Source organism: Oncorhynchus masou, chromosome 33 (assembly GCF_036934945.1).
Source record: "Oncorhynchus masou masou isolate Uvic2021 chromosome 33, UVic_Omas_1.1, whole genome shotgun sequence".
Taxonomy (NCBI): domain Eukaryota; kingdom Metazoa; phylum Chordata; class Actinopteri; order Salmoniformes; family Salmonidae; genus Oncorhynchus; species Oncorhynchus masou.
In genome coordinates this window covers 28695625-28721159 of record NC_088244.1, presented here as the reverse complement: position 1 = coordinate 28721159, position 25535 = coordinate 28695625, and the positions used below count along the sequence as shown (strand labels likewise).

The window sequence follows — 25535 nt, the reverse complement described above, 5'->3', positions numbered from 1 at the left end:
TTCTATTTTGTCTAACATTTTATGTAATGTATGAATCTTGAGGCATGCACTTGATGTTTATTGAATAAATTAAGCTGCATCTATTCAAAATGGATAGCCATGACTTTAAGCAGTTAAGCTCTACATGATTGGAACATTTATCGTTTGTACATAAATCAAAACAGCATTTCACCATAAACCCCTTTTTATAAAAGGAAATTCGTTATTAACAATTTACAACATGGTTTCATATACAGGGATAACAGTTACGATACATCTGGAGACACAAAAGGGGCTGGCTTTTTATTTGCAATGCAACAAATTTACACATTTACTTCCCTGGGATTTCCATTCATAATCTTCCAGGGAACAAAAGATGTATTCCCATGCCTTTGCCACAGCCAGAAAAACATCTCCCATTGCTATAAAAATCGATAAGTTCATATGCTTAAAAATCTCCCAGACTATTAAAAGCTACATGTATATCTAGTCTCCAATGTGGTTAAATCTCATATCACCGAAGACATCAAGGCAATATTCCAGACAAACATTTCAGAATTACTTAAAATGTTGATCATGTCACAATGCCCTATAAAACTAGGGCCATAGTAGATTATTGTACCATAAATATAGGGGCCAATATTGTCCCTTGCAATATTTTATTGATTCACAGATAAATGCTAAGGAGCTTTGAACAGAAGGACTGTTCTATTTTGAAGCATGTGCAGTGCAACTTCTGGATCTGGCCTTTGCCTGATCAGAGGTCTTCATTTTCCTCAGTCAGTGTTGGGATTGTCAGAAATAGTGGTGGGTCAATCAAAGGATGATGGGACCGATGCTTCTGATATCCCTGTCCCATATGTTATTGATGGTGGTTTTCCAGCATTCATGCATGATGTGGGGGACATTCTGAGAGAAGGGAGCAGCTTACTGTTGTGGATCGATACCCTCAAATATTCTTCCAGTATTTTAGAGCAAGTTCTCTCCTTCAACAGCACGCAGTGTTTCCCCTAGGATTTGTTTCAGCAGAGGTGGCAGAGTTTGGAGGGTTGGCGGTGAATGGGGTCTTCTTGGGGCATACATCTATACAGCCACATAAAAAAAAAATGTAAAAAATGCAGGAGGTAGCGTTGGTGCGCCACTGCTAAATGCATATAGGGGAAACACTGGCAAGCACACACAAAAACACACTGGTCTTCAAGAGGCTCCCTGACAAACGAAGACCACACTCCTCTGTCTATTGATCCGTTGCTGGATCACTCCTGCCCAAAGCCCTCAGTCTCTTCAATCGCAAACATCAATTTCTCCTTCAGCTGCTCGTAGCTTTTGTAAGGAGGCAGATCCAATCGATTGAAGCTAGAGAAGGGGAAAATAGAGGCAGGTTAGTTATCTGTCGAGTGAAGCCTTTACTCTGTTTTGACTCTTCCATACAGTACTCACCAGGTGTGACTTCTGGGTAGCCAGTTCTCCTTTCCCACCTTCTCGATGCAGAACTTCTGCGGGCCATTGCTCCCTACAAATCCAAAGATGTAAGTCACTAACCCATCTACTTACGAGGTAGAAATGGCAAAATGTTATATTTCATGAACTTTTACCCTTACAGGTTAAATTCCTTACCCAATAGGTCTGCAAAGCCTCCGACAGGAAGCCGACAGGTGCCTGTAACGAACTGGAGGAGCCTCATCCGCTTCTCATTGTCCATCTCTTTGATGAGCTGGAAGGCAAGTCCAAGAGGGTACAGTATGTTCATAGATGTTCTTTGCTGCACGAATGTAATGATACTGAGGAGATGTGGCACCTGACTGTAGCACTGGTGAGGAGAGATGTGTAACACTGACCTGCCAGAACCAGAGGACCTGCTTGCTGCTGCGTGCATAGTGTCTGTAGATGGTGTTCCTCTGCCAGTCTGCCAGGTCGATCTCCTGCATCCCACACAGCATGACCTGCAGGAAGTTGACAAGTAACAATTGGCTCACTGGTACATGTGAGTTGGAACAACAGCTGTCATCTTTACCAGAGTGAATATGGTGAACCTGGTGTAAATAAGTGTGCCAAACTAAGACTCGTACCTCAAGTTCTTTAGCATCAAAGTACTGCAGGTACTGCTGTGGGAGGACCTCGTTGAAGCCCTCAAAGAAGGCCTGGGTCTGCTCCTCCACACCTCTGGACAACCTCCACTCTGCTACAAGCCTTGGAGAAACACAGACGATCAAGGCACCACAGACCAAGAGGGGAGGGGAGGGGGGGCATATGTTGAGACAGACCTGATATACTCCTCCTTGTTCTCCTCAGTGACCAGGACCTCTCCTCCGTCCGGCTTGAGCTCATGAGTGGTGATTTCACCCAGAATCTCTTTGTCCACAGAGAAGTACATCTCCAGGCCACACTCCTCAATGTCATTCTCCCTGAAGTGCACAACAGATGACAAAGACACGTATCAGTGGCCCAAAATGTAAAACTCATGTTATCAAGAAAAATGGGGCCATGAAGTTAAGTGTGTTCATCACAGCCACCAAAACATTAAAAAACAATATTTACTACAACCAAAGTTAATTTTAGTACAGCTTCCTCAGACTCACTTAATCCAGATGAGAGAATTGTAGAATTCTGGGTCAATTGACTCTAGATCTTTCAGTGCCCATGGCTTGTTCAGCATGCGCTTGTAGAACGGTAGCGAAAAGCCCGTGTCAATGAACTTCCCGTGGAAAAGAGCCTGCGAAAAGAGATCAGGAGGTTAACATTTAAAAATGCAGAACTGCATCAGCAATTCTTTACACTCGCAAATGTCACACTGCAGTTGAAAAACAGTGACTAAAAATAATCACCATGGCGATGAAGCGTCCGATGAATTTGAAGTACTTAAGGTGATCAGGGTTGATGTAGGAGGCAGGGTTGATCTGTAGGCAGTAGTTGTCCTTCCCAGCATACTCAAACAGGCAATACATGGGATTCAGCACCTCGTGAGACAGCAGGAAGAACCACTCCCTACAAAGAGAGAAATATATAATAGTTCATAACACTCATCACAATACAAAACCTCTCTGCAAGGATCCAATTAACACCACAATTCATAACTGGCTCAAATATCAACGTGTAGACAAACGCTTATCTAGGATGTTTTAAAAGGTAATTAAAGTAGCTGAACCTTAGACCAGGGGGCACAGAAGGTTCCGTCATCACTTCAATAACTTTGGTGGCGGCTCCTCTGAGGAGGACCATTTCATTAAAAAAGTGAAACAAAGATGCACTATGCAGAAATCGCTCCGCCATTTTCTGGTAAATTCCTTAAAAAGTTGACTTAGTCTCAGTTTGTGTGACAAAACAAGTATAGTGTAGAGCTTTCAAACTCAACTCTCATTGTTCCCCTCTAATCAGGGACTGATTTAGACCTGGGATACCAGGTGTGTGCAATTAATGATCACGTAGAACAGAAATCCAGCACCTCTGGACCTCGTAGGGTAAGAGTTGAGTACCCCTGATGTAGAGAATAATTAAACAGCTGTAAAATATCTTTTCCATAACCAAAAATGTTGTATTTTCAGCTGGTGTACAAAACCAAAAGATGCAAAAACAAACCTTCAAAACAGGAAGCATAGAAATAGCACACAGAACAGATCTACAGCTTCTTACATTTACATTTAAGTCATTTAGCAGACGCTCTTATCCAGAGCGACTTAGAAATTCTTAGACATGTTTTCAATTAGAATTATAGATCTATAACTAACACTTCTATGTGAATTTTGTCAGGTTGCCCAACAAGTTACACATTGCAGCTTGAAGTTATTTTCTAGACAAAAACTATAATAAATATATTCACGTCACCACATAACTGATTAAAACACAGTTTTGCAATGGTCTACAGTAGCCTCAACAGCAGTAGGGTAGCACCATGGTTTAGCCGGTGCTACCCCTGGCTACATTGATTTCAATACAAAACCTAAGAGTCTCATTGTTCTCACCCCCGTCCTATAGACTTACACAGTAACTATGACAACTTCCAGAGGACATCCTCCAACCTATCAGAACTCTTGCAGCATGAACTGACATGTCCATCTAATCAAAGGATCAGAGAATTAATCTAGTACTGAAAGCATAAGCTACAGCTAGCTAGCACTGAAGCACATAACATGTGGACAAAAAAAAAAGAATAGTGGAACAGTTTTGAACAAATTAATTTCTTAAGTTGGGGAGAAACAGCAGAGATATTTTGTAATATGTTATTTTAGTTGCACTTTCACTTACGCTAGCTAATGCAGCTAATTTTGCCTACTCAACAACCTAACTCAAACAGAAAGGAATGGTATTCATGTTAGCTAGCTGGCTAAGGCTATCCAACACTTCAATTCAAGGTAAGCTTTCGGTTTTATACTGTAAATGTATTGCCACTGGAGCCCGCCGGTGTAACTGCAAAACTGCTTGCTGTATGTACACTACTGCGTGATAGTAAATCCACAATCCGGGTCCATGTGTACAAACACATTAACTACTAGAACTATGTTGACAGCAAATATGGTGACGTCGATGTAGGTTGTGTGTAACAGTTATTGTATGAAGGTTTGGCTTGGAGAGTTATTTTTTTTGCCTGGTGACAGACAGCTAGTGTTGTGCACTGAATTCCACAAGTGAAGGGAAAATGTTTTAATGGCTGCTATGAAAGGGAACTGTAGGTGCTGGTGATCGGGTGTATTCATTCTGCCAATTCTGTTTCAAAACATTTCTTAAAAGAAGCAAACGGAACAAAAAGTGGATGGATTTGGGCTGTTACGGTGACCATATTACTGCCACACCAGCGGTCACAAGTCATGACAGCAGTCATATTCCACGTGACTTTTTAGTCACGTTAATTAGGCTTCTCCAAGCTCTGATGGTCATTAGTAGCCTACCAAACTTGCTAACTGCCTGGTACTCAGCACTCTATTGTCTCTAATCAATCTGACATCAATGAACATTTTTCACAAATGTAATCAAACACTTCATGAGAGCCTATGAGCTCATGTTGCACAACATTTCTATAGGCTATGCATTTGCGTGAGAATTGTGATGGCCTCTTAAAAAGAGGAAGATCCCATCAGCTCTCTATAGGCTAGGCCTACTATATTTATTTCTCAACTGTCCTAATATTAAGCACATTGCTTCTCTTTACAACAGGATTATAGCCCACCTGCCAGGCATGAAAATGAACCCTGCCTGTTTCTAGACAGGTGCATGATAATGATCCATTCTAAATTAAAACATATTTCACACATATACTAAATAATATATGTAAAGACAAGACTAAACAGGAATAGTCTGATGGGTGACAATATTAGCCGATCACTTGTGAATGATGCCCAGCTTGTGTGCAGTAAGGAAAGAAACAGCGCAAACCTTTTCAAATCATAGTTGCACACCTCTTGTAGCCTAGCCCATAGCTTATATGTTTTGATATGGTTTGCATCACAAAGTGGCCAAGTAACTTCTTAAAATTAAACACATTCATCCGCTTTACAATGGGTGTAGAGCCTAACTGGCATACACACACAGTTTGTGAGTTTCAAGTTTGGAGAAGATAATTTCCCCCATAGAAATGCACTTTTATAATAATAATAATAATAATAATAACGGCATAATTGCATTTGCAGTCACTTTTGAGAATGGCGTTTTCCCGCTAACTGATTGTATTTTGGAACATTGACACCTATAGCTTACTGCCATGTGCGCATTGTTGTGCTTAAAATGTGAAGAAATAAACTAATAGTTTATCGACAAGTTAAACATTCTGATCGATTCTGTCTGCCTCATTTGCTTGAAAAAGTTTTTGGGATGCTAGTGGTTGTATTAATTTCGGAACTATGTTTGGAATATTTATGTCTCGCACAGAATAGGTCATCTTCCGTGCTATAGGGGACAGTAGACCGACATAGGCTAGTGCTTCTGCTGTTCGTTAGGCCTACTCATCTTGTTGAACAGTGTGGACAGTTCTTCCAATATCTTAAATATGCGCCTCGGAATTGGATAAGGACGTACGCAGTTGCGTCCCCAATATGTCCATCTTCACTTGTAGCCTGTGAGAAAGACCCAACCACATGACGGCATTGGCTAATAACAATTAAGCGACAGTATCTGAGAGAGCCATACGAGTGAGAGGTGCTTCGGCACACGCAGCCGGGAGAAAGGAATTATAATATTCAGCCCAAGGGCACAACAGCCACTGGCTTTGTGTGGCACTATGTCCACACAAAGCGGATGCCGCCGGGAAATTCAAGGCATTATTAAGTAACTCTAAATGAAGCATATGGGAGGACCTGTTTCTTTGTTAACCACTCAACACAGAATAGCCGTGTGTACTCCCTCAAATCATTTGGCGAAAATATTTATATTTTATTCCTCTTTGTTCAATTGTATTCTTCATACTATAAAATAAAGCCACAGAATTCTAAGAAAATCTTGCCTGCCAAATGAAGTAATGAAACCCACAGCCATATGGCATAGCCAGATCAGGGCCTAACATAAGGACAACTCAAGAGTATGCTATTCTGTTCCTCTGAAATAGACTACATTTTCTTCATATCATGTTTCTGTAGACCCTTCCAAAATAAATAATGGATTTATTGTAAATGTGTAGTAGGCTATATATCATGGATTCATTTGACTTTTATAATGAAGATGCACCTAATATCTGCATCAGTGGCTTGTAGGCTGTGTGTGGAAGCCAGGAGATACTAAATGTGTTTATGTAACGGTCAATTACCATGTGACTATCAGTTATTTGCTTGGCAATCACCGTCACCATGATTACTCCAGTTTGTCTCTCTACCGGTGCACCGACGTTGTAAACTTGATTTCGTAGGCTAGGTTATAGCAACCTCATGATGGGTATAAGGAAAATTCTAGTATCATGTAGTAGCCTAAACCTATCACTGTTACTTTGAACTGGGTGAATGGAAAATTAATGAGGCAGTCATCCAATATGCTGTAATAGAAATAAGGTCATGCTCATAAAAAAATAAAAAACAATGTCCTGACCTAATCTTAAACGACACAGAACGCCACTGAATGACTTATTATTTATTGGGGTGCAATAACTGCATGGGAGCACTTGAAAAGAGTACATTATAACTTTACCTTGCCACCCCTCCATAATCAAGACCTTCTTCCCCAGGGAATATGATCCATAGTCTCCTGCGGAGGTCCTGTGCATTGAAGCTCATTATCTACAATGGAGAGTCAAATTAATATGGACAACATAGGTCAGTGTCAACATGCTCATTTGGGAGGATGTTTACTCACTTGTTGGAACGAGTCCTCAAACAGGGTTTTGCGGGTGACAGTGATCTTGATGTGCTGAGGCATTGACAATTGCTGGACAAGAAGAGGAAATCATGTGATTTTGAAGCATGTGACCCCCCCCCACACACACACGTGCCAACAAAAATAGCAGGTCATTGTTCATTTAATTATGTCACTGTGCATTGGAATTCATGTTGTTCTGTTGACCATAAAAACAATGTCACTGTTTAACCACTCAAACTCAGAAGGCATGAGACCTACCTGGCACCAGAATCTGAAGTACTGGACTTTGGCTTTAAAGTCTCGAACATAAGTTATCTGGGGCCCATTTTCACTGTTGCAGATAGAGGGAAGGAAAAGGCACATTCAGTCACGCATCATGGACCAAATACTGAATCAACTTTGTCAGATTACTTGGCTTTTACTATTGTGTATTAGAACTATACAATAATGTCAAACCATAGACAGTCAGAAAATGTTGTTTTCACTACTCTGCACAGACTAAACTGATAATGATAAACGTTTAAGCCAAAGCAGGTTACAGGTGAGACGACTGAAACAGCATTCCTGTGAAAGGCACCACAGGTTATTCCTGTTAGTTGGGGAATAAAGCACAGCCAGAGCATAGTCACTGTTAAACAGAGAGCAGTCATGTTGACAGTACACCAATATCATCACTCAGGTGTGGCTCATTAGAATACTGAAAGATACACAGACAGTACATTATCTGTTCAGCCCATATTAGTCATCCTAATTTGACGTTTTGGGTACAGAAAGAAAGCGTTATTATTAGCAACAGTTCCATTACTGGAGTCAAACTAGTGCCTAGGAAACAGACCCGTGTTTGCTACATAGAGTCAAATTTTAGACTAAAATTATGCTTAGTCAGAGAGGTAGTCCAATGCTTTGATAAGTGACTGTAAAGTTGGTACGTACAGTGAAGATTTTCCAGTACGAGGGTCGATGTACGTAGTGGCTCTCCTGTTGTGGTCCACAAAGTATGGGATGCCGTCGACTGTAAACCTCATCTCCCAGCCCTCTGGAAGAGGCTTCTCATTCAGCAGCCTGAGGGAGAGAGTGTCAACATAAAACAGGGACATAAAGTAGGATACAGATTTGCACAATGTCTGAATTTACACAATTCCAGTGTATGGGCATGTGTAGGGTACTAGATCCAGGGGCCGTGCTAATCTTACACTGTTCTAGGTGTTACAGGCTAGCACCCACTGACGTTAAAAGTAGCTGTTAGGATACATCTGTACTAAGAGTAGTACAGATTAACTTCTCACCCCTGAGTGCGAGGGTCCTCCCACTGTGTAGTCCGTGTGGTGTGTTGAACAAAGTACACTCTCCCGGTGCTGTCAGTTCTTTTCTCTGAGAATGTAGATGGGATGAAACAGAACAGTTTAAGTACAATCCTCAAATTCATTCAAAAGTCTAGAAAACAGATTCATCTGTGACCTTTTCATGTGAGATGTGAGGTAGTGAGATCTTACCCCATCCATGTGGCAGCGGGCCCAGGGGATCAAACTGCTTATTCTCAGTGGCTGGAACCTGATCCTGGAGCTTCAGTGCACAAGAGAAGAAAGATAATAATTACCAAACAAAGTTAAAAATCAACTGATTAAGAGTGGTTAAATATCCCCAACTGAAAAAGGATAAACTGTTTACAGCCCAATATGTAAAACAGAGTTAAGAGAAGCAACATTTTTTAATAAAGCTGATTATATTGTCAAACTCTCTAACTGCTAGGTTAACTGCATGGACCATCTTAGAGAGAAGCTGATAAGGCTGACACCCAAATACTATAAAATATGGTGTGGGCACTACACTAAGGCCCAATGAATTACATTTCAGAGTTATAATATATTTTTCCTACAACAGCTCTGTATGGCTTGCCAGCTAGCTAAATGAAGCGAGGGGTGAGGTAACGTGTCCCTCTAGTTCCTTTGTTCCAAATAGACTTCCTGTAATTACCCAATCCATTTGATGGCATTATCATTTCACACAGTGCAAATAGCAGCTGACTGAGGTGGTTAGCACAATGACTGGAAGTCTTTGGATACCCATAGACTTCGTCATTGCACTAATGCTAGTTAGCATTGGCTTGCGAAACTCTTACTTCCTTCATACTGGACATAAAAATTGTATCCACGAGTTCATCTGACTCTGGGGAATTAAAGGGCCTCATTGCCAAAATCTCAAAGTATCCCATTAAACTCATCACCTGTTGAGTGTTTCACATCGGTTCAGTACTGTTATTGAAAGAGCTGAGCACTTGGTTTGACCAGTCAGAGTTCCCACTTACCCCATTCACTCCAAATATGAAGCGCTGGTTGAACTGCTGCATGGCACCCTGTAGCTGGTTGCGTTGGTGCTGCCACTGTTCATAGTTCCGCACCGTCTCCATAGTGGGCCGTTGCCATGTGGTAGTTCTGGTGATGTGGTCTACAAAGTAGACCCTGCCCATGGGGTCCACTCGCCGCTCCCACCTACATACAGGGCAAAGAGGAACAGGGGAGTCTATATAAAGAGCTTTGGCATTTAGTATCCTCTAGGAACAGACACACTATTCTCTGCTTGTCTTGTGAACTGGTGTAAATACATGGATTGGAAAGAGACACAGGATATGTAAAGGGGGAGTTACCCAGAAGGTAGAGGCTCAGGACGCTCCCACGCCGTCCTCTTTTCCACATGATCTACGAAATACAGCCTTCCGTTCTGATCCACCCTCTGCTCCCATCTTCACAGGAATATGTGATTCAAAGAAAATTAAAACATTTATTACAACATCAGTCAGCCAACTACAAAATTAAAAAATTCAAGTCACGGCAGGTAGGGTAGGGCTTAATTATAAAAGTGATGAGACCACGTAACCCAGGAGCAATAACAACAGGTCATTGCAGTCATGACAACAGCCAAAGCCACATTCTAATCTCTTAAGTTTAACAAAGCATAACAGGAAGATGATCCTGAGGGTGGAGTTGTATTGACCGCACAAACCGATTAACAGTGTTTCTGCCTGCCAGATCACCATGGACGGTTTGACCCTTACCCAGGAGGCAATGGGCCTGCGGCGACAGCGGGGGCTCTGGGGGGGCCTGGGGTCACACTGTCTGCTTGGCTGGCTGCTATTGCTTGGCTCTGGTCGTGTGTAGGAGGTGGGGCGTTGGGGTCTGGTACTGCAGGTGCAGGTGTACTGACTGGGGTATCTGAGCTGGGGCCATCGCTTTCTTCAGTTGGAATGGATCCATTAGAGGATGCTGCTGTGAACCAGTGAATGAGAAAAGAAAATGGAGTAAGTTTGAGAAAACAAAACCACCTAGTGTCATTTTCTGCCATTATCTGACAAACACTTTAATAGTAGACATATAAAGCTAAATATTATACCAATAAATCCCCAGGAGCATTGCTGTTGGTCTGAAGATGGGTTATGAGTTTGACCGCCTCACCTGGAGAGGAGGTTGGTCTGCGCGGGGTGGGTGGAGGGGGTCGGGAGGGCCTGGGGGGGCGTAGAGGATTACCCCTGGAGCCCCCTGCTGACAGAGCAGGAGACCCTTTGCAAGACCCTGTGCCATTCACTGCGACCGCACAACCATTTGGGGAAGCTCTGTGCTCCAAAACATCCACAAAAGGAGAGCTGTCTCTACTCCGCCTGCCACAATATCAACTATTAACTTTGGAGCACTGACAAGACAGTGTCAATATACACATATAAGCAAGAGTATCATTACCACAGTAACCATGAATAAATTATATGCTTACTTCACATCATCCCCGTTTTGTTGCGATTCCCCATTCGATGTACCTGAGATCCAGAAACACAGAGTTGGGAACTGGATGTACTGAGGGGAAGGTGGAGCTTGTTTTCTGGGCAGGATGGGAAAACCCTAACTCTCCCTACAAATCAATACAGATAACACTGTGGCTAACATCGCACAGAGCTGACTCACTTTGGGTGTTAGCCTCAGCAGCAGAAGCAAACATCTCTGGGTCCACTTGCATGCCATCCAGACAGACAGACAGGTCCCCCACGACATCGGTCTGGTCTCTGTCTGCACTCAGCTGCAGCGTCTGCACCACCTCAGAGACTGGGGGGGAAAAGACATGGAACAAAAGCATTGGTTATGTAACAAAAGCCCTCCTTCCACTCAGCTCCTCGCCTGTCAAAAGCCGTTATCAGCCCTTTGAATCATCCTTATCTGCCACTTTACACCAGGACTCGAACGAGTTTGGGACATGAGGGACAGTACTGCATGGATAGTGCACCACAAAGACTATGACCAATGTTTCTCTCTGTTATCACCTTTTCAAATATACCTTCAACAAACTAGTGGATGGAAAAAGTAATGGAGAGAGAATCAAAACAGAGGAGACAGGAGTTCTGTTAGCAAATATACAGACTTAAGATAGGATAATTACTCTATTTCAAACCAAAGTTACCATTATTTACCGATCATCAAAATAGGAGAGTGATGTGATATTTCCTATCTGGTTTGGCTTAAATGTGTTTAGAAAATAAGGACTTGATTACCAACAACGACGAGACAGCCTTCAGGGAGAAGGCGAGGGCACTCAGAGTGTGGTGTCAAGAAAATAACCTCACACTCAACGTCAACAAAACAAAGGAGATGATCGTGGACTTCAGGAAACAGCAGAGGGAGCACCCCCCTATCCACATCGAAGGGATAGCATTGGAGAAGCTGGAAAGTTTTAAGTTCCTCGGCGTACACATCACAGACAAACTGAAATGGTCCACCCAAATCCAGAAGGCCAGGTCAGTACAGGTGCATCAAAGCTGGGACCAAGAGACTGAAAAACAGCTCTATCTCAAGACCATCAGACCGCTAAACAGCCATCACTAACTCAAGAGACTGCTGCCTACATTGAGACCCAATCAATGGCCAATTTAATAAATGGATCACTAATCACTTTAAACAATGCCACTTTAAATAATTGCACTTAATGTTTACTAATCTTACATTACTCAAATCACATGTACAGTGGGGAGAACAAGAATTTGATAACCTGCAAAATCGGCAGTGTTTCCTACTTACAAAGCATGTAGAGGTCTGTAATTTGTATCATAGGTACACTTCAACTATGAGACGGAATCTAAAACAAAAATCTAGAAAATCACATTGTATAATTTTTAAGTAATTAATTTGCATTTTATTGCATGACATAAGTATTTGATCACCGCCCAACCAGTAAGAATTCCGGCTCTCACAGACCTGTAAGTTTTTCTTTAAGAAACCCTCCTGTTCTCCACTCATTAACTGTATTAACTGCACCTGTTTGGACTCATTACCTGTATAAAAGACAACTGTCCACACACTCAATCAAACAGACTCCAACCTCTCCACAATGGCCAAGACCAGAGAGCTGTGTAAGGACATCAGGGATAAAATTGTAGACCTGCACAAGGCAGGGATGGGCTACAGGACAATAGGCAAGCAGCTTGATGAGAAGGCAACAACTGTTGGCGCAATTATTCAAAAATGGAAGAAGTTCAAGATGAAGGTCAATCACCCTCGGTCTGGGCGCTCCATGCAAGATCTCACCTCGTGGGGCATCAATGATCATGAGGAAGGTGAGGGATCAGCCCAGAACTACACGGCAGGACCTGGTCAATGACCTGAAGAGAGCTGGGATCACAGTCTCAAAGAAAACCATTAGTAACACACTACGCTGTCATGGATTAAAATTCTGCAGCGCACGCAATGTCCCCCTGCTCAAGCCAGCGCATGTCCAGGCCCTTCTGAAGTTTGCCAATGAACTTCTAGATGATCCAGAGGAGGAATGGGAGAAGGTCATGTGGTCTGATTAGACCAAAAAGCTCTATTTCTGTCTCAACTCCACTCGCCGTGTTTGGAGGAAGAAGAAGGATGAGTACAATCTCAAGAACATCATCCCAAACATGAAGCATGGAGGTGGAAACATTCTTTGGGGATGCTTTTCTGCAAAGGGGACAGGACGACTGCACCGTATTGGAGGGGAGGATGGATGGGGCCATGTATCGCGAGATCTTGGCCAACAACCTCCTTCCCTCAGTAAGAGCATTGAAGATGGGTCGTGGCTGGGTCTTCCAGCATGACAACGACCCAAAACACACAGCCAGGGCAACTAAGGTGTGGCTCCGTAAGAAGCATCTCAAGGTCCTGGAGTGGCCTAGCCAGTCTCCAGACCTGAACCCAATAGAAAATCTTTGGAGGGAGCTGAAAGTCCGTATTGCCCAGCGACAGCCCCGAAACCTGAAGGATCTGGAGAAGGTCTGTATGGAGGAGTGGGCCAAAATCCCTGCTGCAGTGTGTGCAAACCTGGTCAAGAACTACAGGAAACGTATGATCTCTGTAATTGCAAACAAAGGTTTCTGTACCAAATATTAAGTTATACTTTTCTGATGTATCAAATACTTATGTCATGCAATAAAACGCAAATTAATTACTTAAAAATCATACAATGTAATTTTCTGGATTTGTTTTAGATTCCGTCTCTCACAGTTGAAGTGTACCTATGATAAAAAAATTAGACCTCCACATGCTTTGTAAGTAGGAAAACCTGCTAAATCGGCAGTGTATCAAATACTTGTTATCCCCACTGTATATACTGTATTTTATACCATGCATTGCACCTTGCCTATGTCGCTCGGCCATCGTTCATCGATATACAGTGGGGCAAAAAAGTATTTAGTCAGCCACCAATTGTGCAAGTTCTCCCACTTAAAAAGATGAGAGGCCTGTAATTTTCATCATAGGTACACTTCAACTATGACAGACAAAATGAGAAGGAAAAAAATCCAGAAAATCACATTGTAGGATTTTTTATGAATTTATTTGCAAATTATGGTGGAAAATAAGTATTTGGTCACCTACAAACAAGCAAGATTTCTGGCTCTCACAGATCTGTAACTTCTTCTTTAAGAGGCTCCTCTGTCCTCCACTCGTTACCTGTATTAATGGCACCTGTTTGAACTTGTTATCAGTATAAAAGACACCTGTCCACAACCTCAAACCGTCACACTCCAAACTCCACTATGGCCAAGACCAAAGAGCTGTCAAAGGACACCAGAAACAAAATTGTAGACCTGCACCAGGCTGGGAAGACTGAATCTGCAATAGGTAAGCAGCTTGGTTTGAAGAAATCAACTGTGGGAGCAATTATTAGGAAATGGAAGACATACAAGACCACTGATAATCTCCCTCGATCTGGGGCTCCACGCAAGATCTCACCCCGTGAGGTCAAAATGATCAAAAGAACGGTGAGCAGAAATCCCAGAACCACGTGCTTCTACACCTGCATTGCTTGCTGTTTGGGGTTTTAGGCTGGGTTTCTGTACAGCACTTTAAGATATCAGCTGATGTACAAAGGGCTATATAAATAAATTTGATTTGATTTTGATTTGACTTAGTGAATGACCTGCAGAGAGCTGGGACCAAAGTAAAAAAGCCTACCATCAGTAATACACTACGCCGCCAGGGACTCAAATCCTGCAGTGCCAGACGTGTCCCCCTGCTTAAGTCAGTACATGTCCAGGCCCGTCTGAAGTTTGCTAGAGAGCATTTGGATGATCCAGAAGAAGATTGGGAGAATGTCATATGATCAGATGAAACCAAAATAGAACTTTTTGGTAAAAACTCAACTCGTCGTGTTTGGAGGACAAAGAATGCTGAGAAGCATCCAAAGAACACCATACCTACTGTGAAGCATGGGGGTGGAAACATCATGCTTTGGGGCTGTTTTTTTTGCAAAAGGACCAGGACAACTGATCTGTGTAAAGGAACGAATGGGGCCATGTATCGTGACATTTTGAGTGAAAACCTCCTTCCATCAGCAAGGGCATTGAAGATGAAACGTGGCTGGGTCTTTCAGCATGACAATGATCCCAAACACACCGCCCGGGCAACGAAGGACTGGCTTCGTAAGAAGCATTTCAAGGTCCTGGAGTGGCCTAGCCAGTCTCCAGATCTCAACCTCATAGAAAATCTTTGGAGGGGGTTGAAAGTCCGTGTTGCCCAGCAACAGCCCCAAAACATCACTGCTCTAGAGGAGATCTGCATGGAGAAATGGGCCAAAATACCAGCAACAGTGTGTGAAAACCTTGTGAAGACTTACAGAAAACATTTGAGCTCTGTCATTGCCAACAAAGGGTATATAACAAAGTATTGAGATGAACTTTTGTTATTGACCAAATACTTATTTTCCACCATAATTTGCAAATAAATTCATTAAAAATCCTACAATGTGATTTTCTGGATTTTTTCATAGTTGAAGTGTACCTATGATGAAAATTACAGGCCTCTCATCTTTTTAAGTGGGAGAACATGCACAATTGGTGGCTGACTAAATACTTTTTTGCCCCACTGTAGCTATATGTACATATTCTCATTCACCACTTTAGATTTGTGTGTATTACGAAGTTGTTGGGGGAATTGTTAGATTACTTGTTAGATATTACTGCACTGTCGGAACTATAAGCACAAGCATTTTGCTACACTCGCAATACCATCTGCTAACCATGTGTATGTGACCAATAACCTTTGATTTGAAAATTGGCAGTGGACTGAATTGACTCTTTATGAGGGGAAAGTGGTGCCTGTGCCGTGTGTGAGAGAGATAACTAGCACACAGACACAGTACAGGCCTTCATCACATAACCAAGCAAGGTATGCATAACATGATACAAGGAAGGCACTCACTTTTCATGTCGTTGGCTTTGAGTGTTTCGCTGACCTCGAGAGCTGCCATGCCTAACAATATGTCCGACTTCAAGGTCTGGTGACTCCATACTCGGAAGATTAGCTTGCTAAAAGGAGTGACAATTCTATTGACAAGATGAAAGAGACAATGAATGACAGTTAAATCACTAAATATAGCAGATATTGTAGGTGAGAGGCAATATATGAAAGCGTCTAAGATGATCGTCTGTGTTATTTTTCTACATTTCTTGTATTTTTTGTTGCCTTAAAGCACAGATTCTTTATGTAATGAATAGCGCTATAAAGGCTGAACATATTACTATTATGATTATTATTCCATTTGAAGAAATGTTTCAACAGAGTTAGCGGGGAGACTAGAAGCAAGTGTCCATGCCTACTCTAACAGCTGCTAGTTAGATCCTGAATTCTTGCAGGAAAATACAGTTGTGGAAGCCCATCAGCTTCCTACACCATAGTATGACTGCTCTGAATACACCACACCAAGCCATACTGAAACAGAAGAGTGGCCCACTCTAAATTAAGAAGGGCCAGAAGAGTAAGAGTCCAGAACTATATAATGAAGGGATTGATTATGTGGATGTGTTGGCACTTGCAACTACTAGAGGTAACTGCCAAAATAATGTAAACACTTGAGTAAATGAGGAACACAAAGTATATTGAAAGCAGTTGCTTCCTGAGTTAATTAAGCAATGAACGTCCCATCATGCTTAGGGTCATGTCTAAAATGCTGGACAGGCCATTATTTTGACAACCATTGGTACGTCCCCAGGAGCTGACATCCACAGGGCACGAGTGATCACTGAATGGTTTGATGAAAATGAAAATGATGCAAACCATATGCCAGTCACCAGATCTCAACCCAATTGAACACTTACGGGAGATTCTGGATCGGTGCCCGAGACACTGTTTTCCACCACCATCAACAAAACACCAAATGATGGAATTTCTCATGGAAGAATGGTGTGGCATTCCTCCAATAGAGTTCCAGACACTTGTAGAATTTATGTCGAGGTGCATTGAAGCTGTTCTGGCTTGTTGTGCCAAACATCCTATTAAGTCACTTTGTTGGTGTTTCCTTTATTTTGGCAGTTACCTGTATATCATGAGTGGATCCTCAGTAAACCCTGTACACTTGCCACTTGTGTAAAGAATTTGTACTCAAATTAAGAAGTTGTTCTCAACACTGACTGTCATCAAAAACACAACGACAACTTACACTGTGAGCGGCTGCTTCCATTTGGGACTGTGGGTGTTGTTGCATTTCTCTGTCTTTTTGGACTGTCCATCAACGGCCACTTCAACATATGGACTGGGGCCAAACCAATTCTTCCTGTTTTCTTTCAGTTTTGCTGACAGCACTGAGGAGATGTAAAAAGTGTCAATTAGGGCAGAGCTAGAAGTTAGACAGTCTGGTAGGAGTTAGTTTGATAGTACTTCGGGTCTATTCTGTTTTTATGAGTGTAGACAAAATAAACAGTCCACACCCTGAAAAACTATTTACTAAGGACTAAACCTTATACTACAATACAAAACATGGCTATGCAACAGACTTCAAAACCATAATAAAAAAGGTAAATATAAAATCAGACACTATTACGTGCATCCTAATTCTCCAAATGTCACCTTTAATTTCCATTCTGAAGAAATCCAAAATATGACACGACATAGACTACATATTATGAAAATGACAGAGATCATGAACAAACCCGTAATTTGCAGTTGTGCCTTCATGGGGTAGCCATTCCCAGGGCCTGGTTTAGCAACGCTGGAGGCCATGACATAGGGCTGGCTACCTGCAACAAACAAACACACATTCAGTAAACCATTCATTCAAAGGCTCAAAGCACATTCCATACAATGCAAGTCATAGCCTTTCCATCCTTACTTCTAGAAATTATATTTTTGTTCAATGCATTGTGACAAATGCTTTACAATGTTATAGACAGAGGGCTATCTAATCTTTACAGGTGTAATGTAACAAGAACATAAAATATCATGGTCAGCATTACATTAGATAACCACCCAGCGACTAAAACACATTGACCTCTTTTGAATGGTAATAACATGATATTGCTATAAAGCATAAAAGATTATGCTTGTACCAGGCATTAGCCAACTAGTCCTCGCTACAAGGTCAGAGTCTGGGTGTCCAACTTATCCAGCTGAGTTAAGAAAAAAGAAAAACGGATGAATAAATAATTAATATACAAAACAGTACCTAGATGTGTGATCGATACTCTGATTCCTAACAACAAATAACTCTGCAGTCTGGGTTTACTTACACCTATTGACATCTACAGTGCATTCGAAAAGTATTCAGACCACATCCCCTTTCCACATTTTGTTAAGTTATAGCCTTATTCTAAAATGACCCCCCAATCTACACACAATACCCCATAATAAAAAGTGATTGTTTTTATGTTTGCAAACTTATTAAAATAACAAAAACACCTTATTTACATAAGTATTCACACCCTTTGCTATGAGACTAGAAATTGAGCTCAGGTGCATCCCTCTTCCACTGATCATCTTTGAGATGCTTCTACAACTTGATTGGAGAACACCTGTGGTAAATTCAAGTGATTTGGAAAGGCACACATCTGTTTATATAAAAAGGTCCAACAGTTGACAGTGCATGATAGAGCAAAAACCAAGCCATGAGGTTGAAGGAATTGTCGGTAGAGCTCCGAGAGGATTGTCAAGGCACAGATCTGGGGAAGGTACTGAAAAATGTTTGCAGCATTTAAGGTCCCCAAGAACATGTTCTCCATCAATTTTAAAAGGAAGTTTTTAACCACCATGACTCTTCCGAGAGCTGGCCCCACAGCAAAACTGAGCAATCGGGGGAGAAGAGCCTTGGTCAGGGAGGTGACCAAGAACCTGATGGTCACTTACAGAGCTCCAGAATTCCTCTGTGAAAATGGGAAAACCTTCCAGAAGGACAACCATCTCTGCAGCATGTCAACAAATCAGGCCTTTATGGTAGAGTGGCCAGAGGGATGCCACTCCTCAGTAAAAGGCACATGACAGCCCGCTTGGAGTTGGCAAACGTCACCTAAAGGACTGTCAGACCATGAGAAACAAGATTCTCTGGTCTGATGAAACCAAGATTGAACCCGGACCTGAATGCCAAGCATCACGTCTGGAGAATACTTGGTACCATCCCTACGGTGAAGCATGTGTCAAGCTTGTAGCGTCATACCCAAACAGACTCAAGGCTGTAATCGCTGCCAAAGGTGCTTCAACAAAGTACTGAGTACAAAATTCTCAAATGTCTAAAAACCTGTTTTTGCTTTGTCATTATAGGGTATTGTGTGTATATGTATTAGAGGTTGACCGATTATGATTTTTCAACGCCGATACCGATTATTGGAGTACCAAATATATATATATATATTTGTAATAATGACAATTACAACAATACTGAATGAACACTTATTTTAACTTCATATAATACAGCAATAAAATTAATTTAGTCTCAAATAAATAATGAAACATGTTCAATTTGGTTTAAATAACACAAAAACAAAGTGTTGGAGAAGAAAGTAAAAGTGCAATATGTGCCATGTAAAAAAGCTCATGTTTAAGTTCCTTGCTCAGAACATATCAAAGCTGGGGGTTCCTTTTAACATGTGTCTTCAATATTCCCAGGTAAGAAGTTTTAGGTTGTAGTTATTATAGGACTATTTCTCTCTATACCATTTGTATTTCATATGCCTTTGACTGTTGGATGTTCTATTAGGTAATTTAGTTGTGCCAGGCTAATCTCAGGAGTTGATAAACTTGAAGACATAAACAGCGCAATGCTTGAAACAAACGCAGAAAAGTGCTGTTTGAATGAATGCTTACGAGTCTGCTGCTGCCAACCATCGCTCAGTCAGACTGCTCTATCAAATCAGACTTAATTATAATATAATATCACACAGAAATACGACCCTTAGGTCATTAATATGGTCAAATCCGGAAACTATAATTTCGAAAACATTACATTTATTCTTTCAGTGAAATACGGAACCGTGCTGTATTTTATCTAACGGGTGGCATCCCTAAGTCTAAATATTGCTGTTACATTGCACAACCTTCAATGTTATGTCATAATTATGTACAATTCTGGCAAATTAATTATGGTCTTAGTTAGGAAGAAATGGTCTTCACACAGTTCGCAACGAGCCAGGCTGCATATACCCTGACTCTACTTGCACAGAACGCAAGAGAAGTAACACAATTTCCTTAGTTAAAAGAAATTTATGTTAGCAGGCAATACTAAATAAATATGCAGGTTTAAAAATATATATACTTGTGTATTGATTTTATGAAAGGCATTCGTGTTTATGGTTAGGTACACATTGGTGCAATGAGAGTGCTTTCTTCACGAATGGCCTTGTTAAATCACCCGTTTGGCGAAGTAGGCTGTGATTAAACAATAAATTAACAGGCACCGCATCAATTATACGCAACACAGGACAAGCTAGATAAACTAGTAATTTATCAACATGTGTAGTTAAGTTGTGATTATGTTAAAACTTCTTGTGACTCCCCATTCCGGGTCCGGGAGCGTAATCGTCGCCTGACACTAATTAGCATAACGCAACGGACATAAATCTTCCTAAAAAATCTTCCTATTCATGGAAATCACAAGTGAAATACATTGGAACACAGCTTAGCCTTTTGTTAATCACCCTGTCATCTCAGATTTTCAAAATATGCTTTACAGCCAAAGCTAGACAAGCATTTGTGTACGTTTTTCGATATAATGCTATGCTAGTCTGTCTTGCTAGCAGCAGGCAACCTTGTCACGAAAATCAGAAAAGCAATCAAATTAAATCGTTTACCTTTGATGAACTTCGGATGTTTTCACTCACGAGACTCCCAGGTAGATAGCCAAAGTTCATTTTTTCCCAAAATATTATTTTTCTAGGCGAAATAGCTCCGTTTGTCCTTCACGTTTTGCTGAGAAATCACCCGGAAATTGCAGTCACGAAAACGGCGAAAAATATTCAAAATTAGCTCCATAATGTCAACAGAAACATGCCAAACGTTGTTTATAATCGATCCTCAAGGTGTTTTTCAAATATCTATTCAATAATATATCCATCAGGAGAATTAGTTTTTCAGTAGGACCGATTGGAGTAATGGCTAACTCTGTATTTTACGCGAGAGTCACCCTGGGAGCCATCAGGTGACCACTTACGCAATGTCGCCGCCTACGGCTATTCTCCAACATAAATGTGTAAAACTACGTCACAATGCTGTAGACACCTTGGGGAATACGTAGAAAGCGTAAGCTGGTTGATAGCACATTCACAGCTCAATAGGGACTCATTGGAACGCAGCGCTTTCAAAATATGGGGCACTTCCGGATTGGATTTTTCTCAGGCTTTTGCCTGCAACATCAGTTCTGTTATACTCACAGACAATATCTTTACAGTTTTGGAAACGTTAGTGTTTTCTATCCAAAGCTGTCAATTATATGCATATTCTAGCATCTTGTCCTGACAAAATATCCTGTTTAAAACGGGAACGTTTTTCCCCAAAAAATGAAAATACTGCCCCTAGAGTCACAACAGGATTTATTAAGATTGATAGTTTTTTTTTTTTTTACAAGAGACGTTTAATGCTAGCTAGCACCTTACCTTGGCTCCTTGCTGCATTCGTATAACAGGTAGTCAGCCTGCCACACAGTCTCCTCGTGGAGTGCAATGTAATCAGCCATAATCAGTGTCTAAAAATGCTGATTGTTATGAAAACTTGAAAATCAGCCCTAATAAATCGACCGATTAATCGGTCGACCTCTAATATTCATGAGGGGAAAAAATGATTGAATCCATGTAAGAATAAGGCTGCAACATAACCAAATATCAAAAAAGTCAAGGGGTCTGAATACTTTCTGACTGCACTGTATAATCATGCTTGCTCTCTGGAAAATGCCACAAGAGAATATTAAACGGGTGAAAATAGCACCAGGAAGCATAGCCTAGTCTTCTTTCATGCTTTGTGGTAACTTCACTGTGCTTCTGCATAATGTATGTTCCCCCGCCTACCTCCCCTGTGCAAATGAGAGAAAGAGCTCTGGATAAACTTTCACTTTGACTGTACCCAGAGTTAATAATTTATCAGTACTGATTCTGTGGCCTACAGAGAAAGGATCTGTGTGTTACTCACAGTGATGGACTGCTTTGCAAGCCAGCTAAATGACTCACAACAAGTCAGGAGCTCATCAGATGAGACAAGGAAGATTCACCATCAGCCAATGACTGTGTTTCTGTGAAAGTGTCAGATATTCCATAAACTAATCAAAAGTGAATAAAATATGCTATTATTACACTTACCACAAAACGGACAAAAATCTACTGATATACACGCAGGCATGTTTAACCGTTGTTTAAAAACATGGAATGGTTACAGAGAACATTACAAAAGGAAGAGCTCTGAATCTTGAAGAAATTTACTTATAAATACTCTATGAACTTAATACTACTGTCTTACCCATCATAACACACAGTGCATTTGTGAGAGGTTAACTACATTTACCCAGCCCCACCCCTCAGCTCACAAAACAAAGTGGAAAGGTAAGGCTGGTGAAATGACAGAGTATGCCGTTATTTACACAAATGTGACCAGATGACAGCAAGAGATACCCAACTGCATCTTACTCAATAACAATATTAGGGCTGGATAGTATAAACACAGATAATAATGGCTGCATTTAGTTTGCCATCGTTAGGATTTGACGTTATCGTCAGGCGCATGACATTGGCAAAAGGCTTAGTGGCGACCTGTTTGATTGACAAGGAAGGAGGCTAACGTTAGCTTAGCTAGCTGAGTAGCTAGCTCGGTTTCAAAATGAGTGAAATGACAACCTTGAAACTCCAAAATCTGATTACTAACTAAATGTTATTTACATAAGCTGCATTCAACTCCGGGATGCAGAGCTTGTATTCAATATATTTGAAACGGTGTTATTGTTTACGTGTTAAATGTCATCTGGCAACTGATCGCAAAAAAAGCTAGCTAGCTCGTGTCATGGCTTGGCTAGCCCAGTGGAAGAGTGAGTTTGCAAAATATTGTGGTTGATAACTTTCCACCACAGTCCTTTCGCTTACCCGAATCCTAGAGCAGAAGAAGTTCAAGACGTGACGTTACAGGCAACTTTCCGCAATATCCCTGTCTGTTGTGGGTTCTTTTGCGGCTTCACTTCAAGAAAGAAACTTCCACCATCTTCGTAATCGTCTCACGTGACCAAAACCATCTCTATTCGAGGAGGACATAAAAACCAGCGAGAAATGATTAGAAACGTACAACGCGCCACCCGGAAAGACTGTCGACCAATCGCGTTTACGGTGTCACGTAGCGTCACTCGGTTGCTACGATAATCGTCAGGCAATCCCTTCTGAAAGTCAAGGTATGAGTCGAGAAACCTGCCTATTTTCCTCGACACCACGTAATGTCACGACTTCAAAGCTATACGATATTACAGAAAACAAGTTCATTATCTCACATTTGGGAAAACATTTGTAATGTTGTACATGTTGTTCACGTTATTCATGCTGATGTTGGGTTTTTCAACTAGCGCCCAATTGACTCCCATCCCAAAATGCACCTCGCGTCCCAACGACAACGCATGGGTAACACAATGGGAGTTATGTCGCATTCAAGTGTCAGTCGGAACTGGAATATGTGGAAATGTCCGACTCCGACTTCATAACTGCTTGTAATTAGTTATCCACGTGCCGCGTTAAACAAATCAGAAAGTCTGAAATGTTCAAGAACCAACTAGTATAGTATATAGAACGTGGCATTTATGCGATTCCAATGGAGTTCCCATCTCCTCAAAAAAATGTTTTTATTATTTTTAAATTAACAACAAATCAATTCAGAAAGTACATGGGGGAACAGAAGTATATAAACATGATATACAAAGGGCAATTGGGCTAGGGGGTACAATTTCACAGTACACAAGGACCTCAAGGGACACACTTATCATTCAAACAGCTTTTTTGTTAGTAGTTGAGTATTTGATTGTCTTAAAATATAGTTACATTTCTTTTTGTAAGAAAATGTGGTGTTTTGTTTGTAAATTTACATTTGTGAATATTACATTTCGGCCAAAAGTTGAATGAAATTAATTACATAGAAATACGTATTATCAATAAATCCATTCCAATAAGGCATGACATAAGGTTTAGATACAACATCCTATTGAAACAAGGTTCGTATCGCTCTGTTGTTGAATGGACCAAAATAAAAAAATCAGTCAATAGGGTTAATGGAAGGTAGGTTCGGAGGGTCAGGTCTTGACACGCTCCTGAATAATAAAGCAACAACTGAGGGAATGGCATCTAAAACAATTGCAAAATCTTTAAGTGTTAGAGGGATCTTGTAAAGTGATAAGAATTCCTTATAACTAAGTTTTTGAAAAACTGCATTTACAAGTTGGCTCATCAATAGGATATTATTTCGGAACCCATATTCTAAAAATAAAGAAGCATTTTTATACAACATATCCCGATTATTCCATATATAATATCTGTGTGGAGAAAAAGTATGCTTATAAATTAAGGACCATGACAAGAAAACCAGCCGAGTTTCACTGGAACTTTGTCAATATTATAATTGCAAACCAACATGAAGTTAAGGTCACCAAAAGTAGAGAAGAAATTTTGAGGAATAAAATTCCACACAGAAGTGGGTCTTCTTAGGAATTGTTTTATCCAATTGATCTTAAAAGTATTATTGACGGTAGTAAAGTCCAGAAACCTCAGACCACCATACAAGTGTCAAAGGATTCTTCCTTTTAAAGATAAGTCCCTCTGAAGCCATTGATTTAGCTTCTTCTGGGGTTTTTTAATAAGAGGGTTAAAATTTAGTAATCCTCTAGACTTCTGATCCTTTGTAATGGTTATGCATAAATATGTAAGTTCTTATTTCACTGAAATACCATAATATGAAGGTGTCACACAATCTTTGACAGACATGAGACCAGATGCTTTGGAAAAGGATTGTATCACATTGATCAATATGGGAATTTGGTCTTTCAGAAAAAGTGTAGTATCGTCCACAAGCTGGCTTATAATATTGTTTTTACCAGCTATGGAAATACCCTGTACAGGACTATTATTTAAAGAATTTGTAAGAAGTTGGGTGATTAAAAAAACAGATACGGAGAGATAGAGAAGAATTAGACAAGGTTGTCCTCACTCAAATCTATGTGAGGTGACTTGTTTCAGTTTGATAGAGCTGTTACCATTTGTATAGAGAGTCTTAATAGCCTTACAGAAAAAATCCCCAAAGCCAAGTCTCAAGGGAGTGGAAGAAGAACTGATGATCTACTGTGTCAAATGCTTTAGAAAAATAAAAAAAATGATATGAAGCTATCCTTTTATTGTTCTTTAGATGTTTGATAGACTCTATAATCTCTTCAATTTGGATGGGTTCATCACACTGTTTAGATTCACTATCACTGATAGAGTGAACATTATTCAGTGAGTCAAGAAACATATCTGTGGATTCCTGAGAGTACGTAGAGCAATACAATTTTCTGTAAAAATTGCTACAGTATTTAGAGAT

General features: G+C 40.8%; 1 protein-coding gene across 6 annotated transcripts; it reads right to left on the bottom strand.

The window, feature by feature from the left end:
- Nucleotides 1-37: 37 nt before the first annotated feature.
- LOC135528190 (E3 ubiquitin-protein ligase Itchy-like) lies at nucleotides 38-23230 on the bottom strand. Of its 6 annotated transcripts, none has more exons than XM_064957098.1 (25): nucleotides 23072-23230; nucleotides 22131-22230; nucleotides 17675-17761; nucleotides 17185-17326; nucleotides 15948-16072; nucleotides 11202-11339; nucleotides 11014-11056; nucleotides 10701-10903; nucleotides 10304-10514; nucleotides 9896-9991; nucleotides 9557-9740; nucleotides 8745-8814; nucleotides 8538-8622; nucleotides 8185-8313; nucleotides 7510-7582; nucleotides 7249-7320; nucleotides 7084-7172; nucleotides 2805-2964; nucleotides 2559-2692; nucleotides 2244-2384; nucleotides 2049-2169; nucleotides 1818-1922; nucleotides 1597-1693; nucleotides 1420-1492; nucleotides 38-1335 (listed from the first exon to the last, which is right to left on the bottom strand). In XM_064957098.1, the coding sequence occupies exons 3-25, from the start codon at nucleotides 17742-17744 to the stop codon at nucleotides 1236-1238; spliced, it is 2661 nt and encodes an 886-aa protein (XP_064813170.1). In that variant the 5' UTR covers nucleotides 17745-17761; nucleotides 22131-22230; nucleotides 23072-23230; the 3' UTR covers nucleotides 38-1235. The 6 variants fall into 6 exon arrangements, with proteins under 6 accessions (XP_064813170.1, XP_064813174.1, XP_064813175.1 ...); XM_064957102.1 differs by having other exon boundaries at nucleotides 10304-10511; XM_064957103.1 differs by having other exon boundaries at nucleotides 10701-10858.
- Between the last annotated feature and the right edge of the window lie 2305 nt (nucleotides 23231-25535).

What these genes read in the sequence shown, in the direction of transcription:
- LOC135528190 (XM_064957098.1), bottom strand. Translation starts at nt 17,744, where the DNA reads ATGGCCTCCAGCGTTGCTAAACCAGGCCCTGGGAATGGCTACCCCATG. An exon ending in TCATATTTGGAGTGAATGGG is followed by an intron (nt 8,815 to 9,556) that starts GTAAGTGGGAAC and finishes TGTGCACTGAAG; the next exon opens with CTCCAGGATCAGGTTCCAGC. An exon ending in TCGGACGCTTCATCGCCATG is followed by an intron (nt 2,693 to 2,804) that starts GTGATTATTTTT and finishes CTCTTTTCGCAG; the next exon opens with GCTCTTTTCCACGGGAAGTT.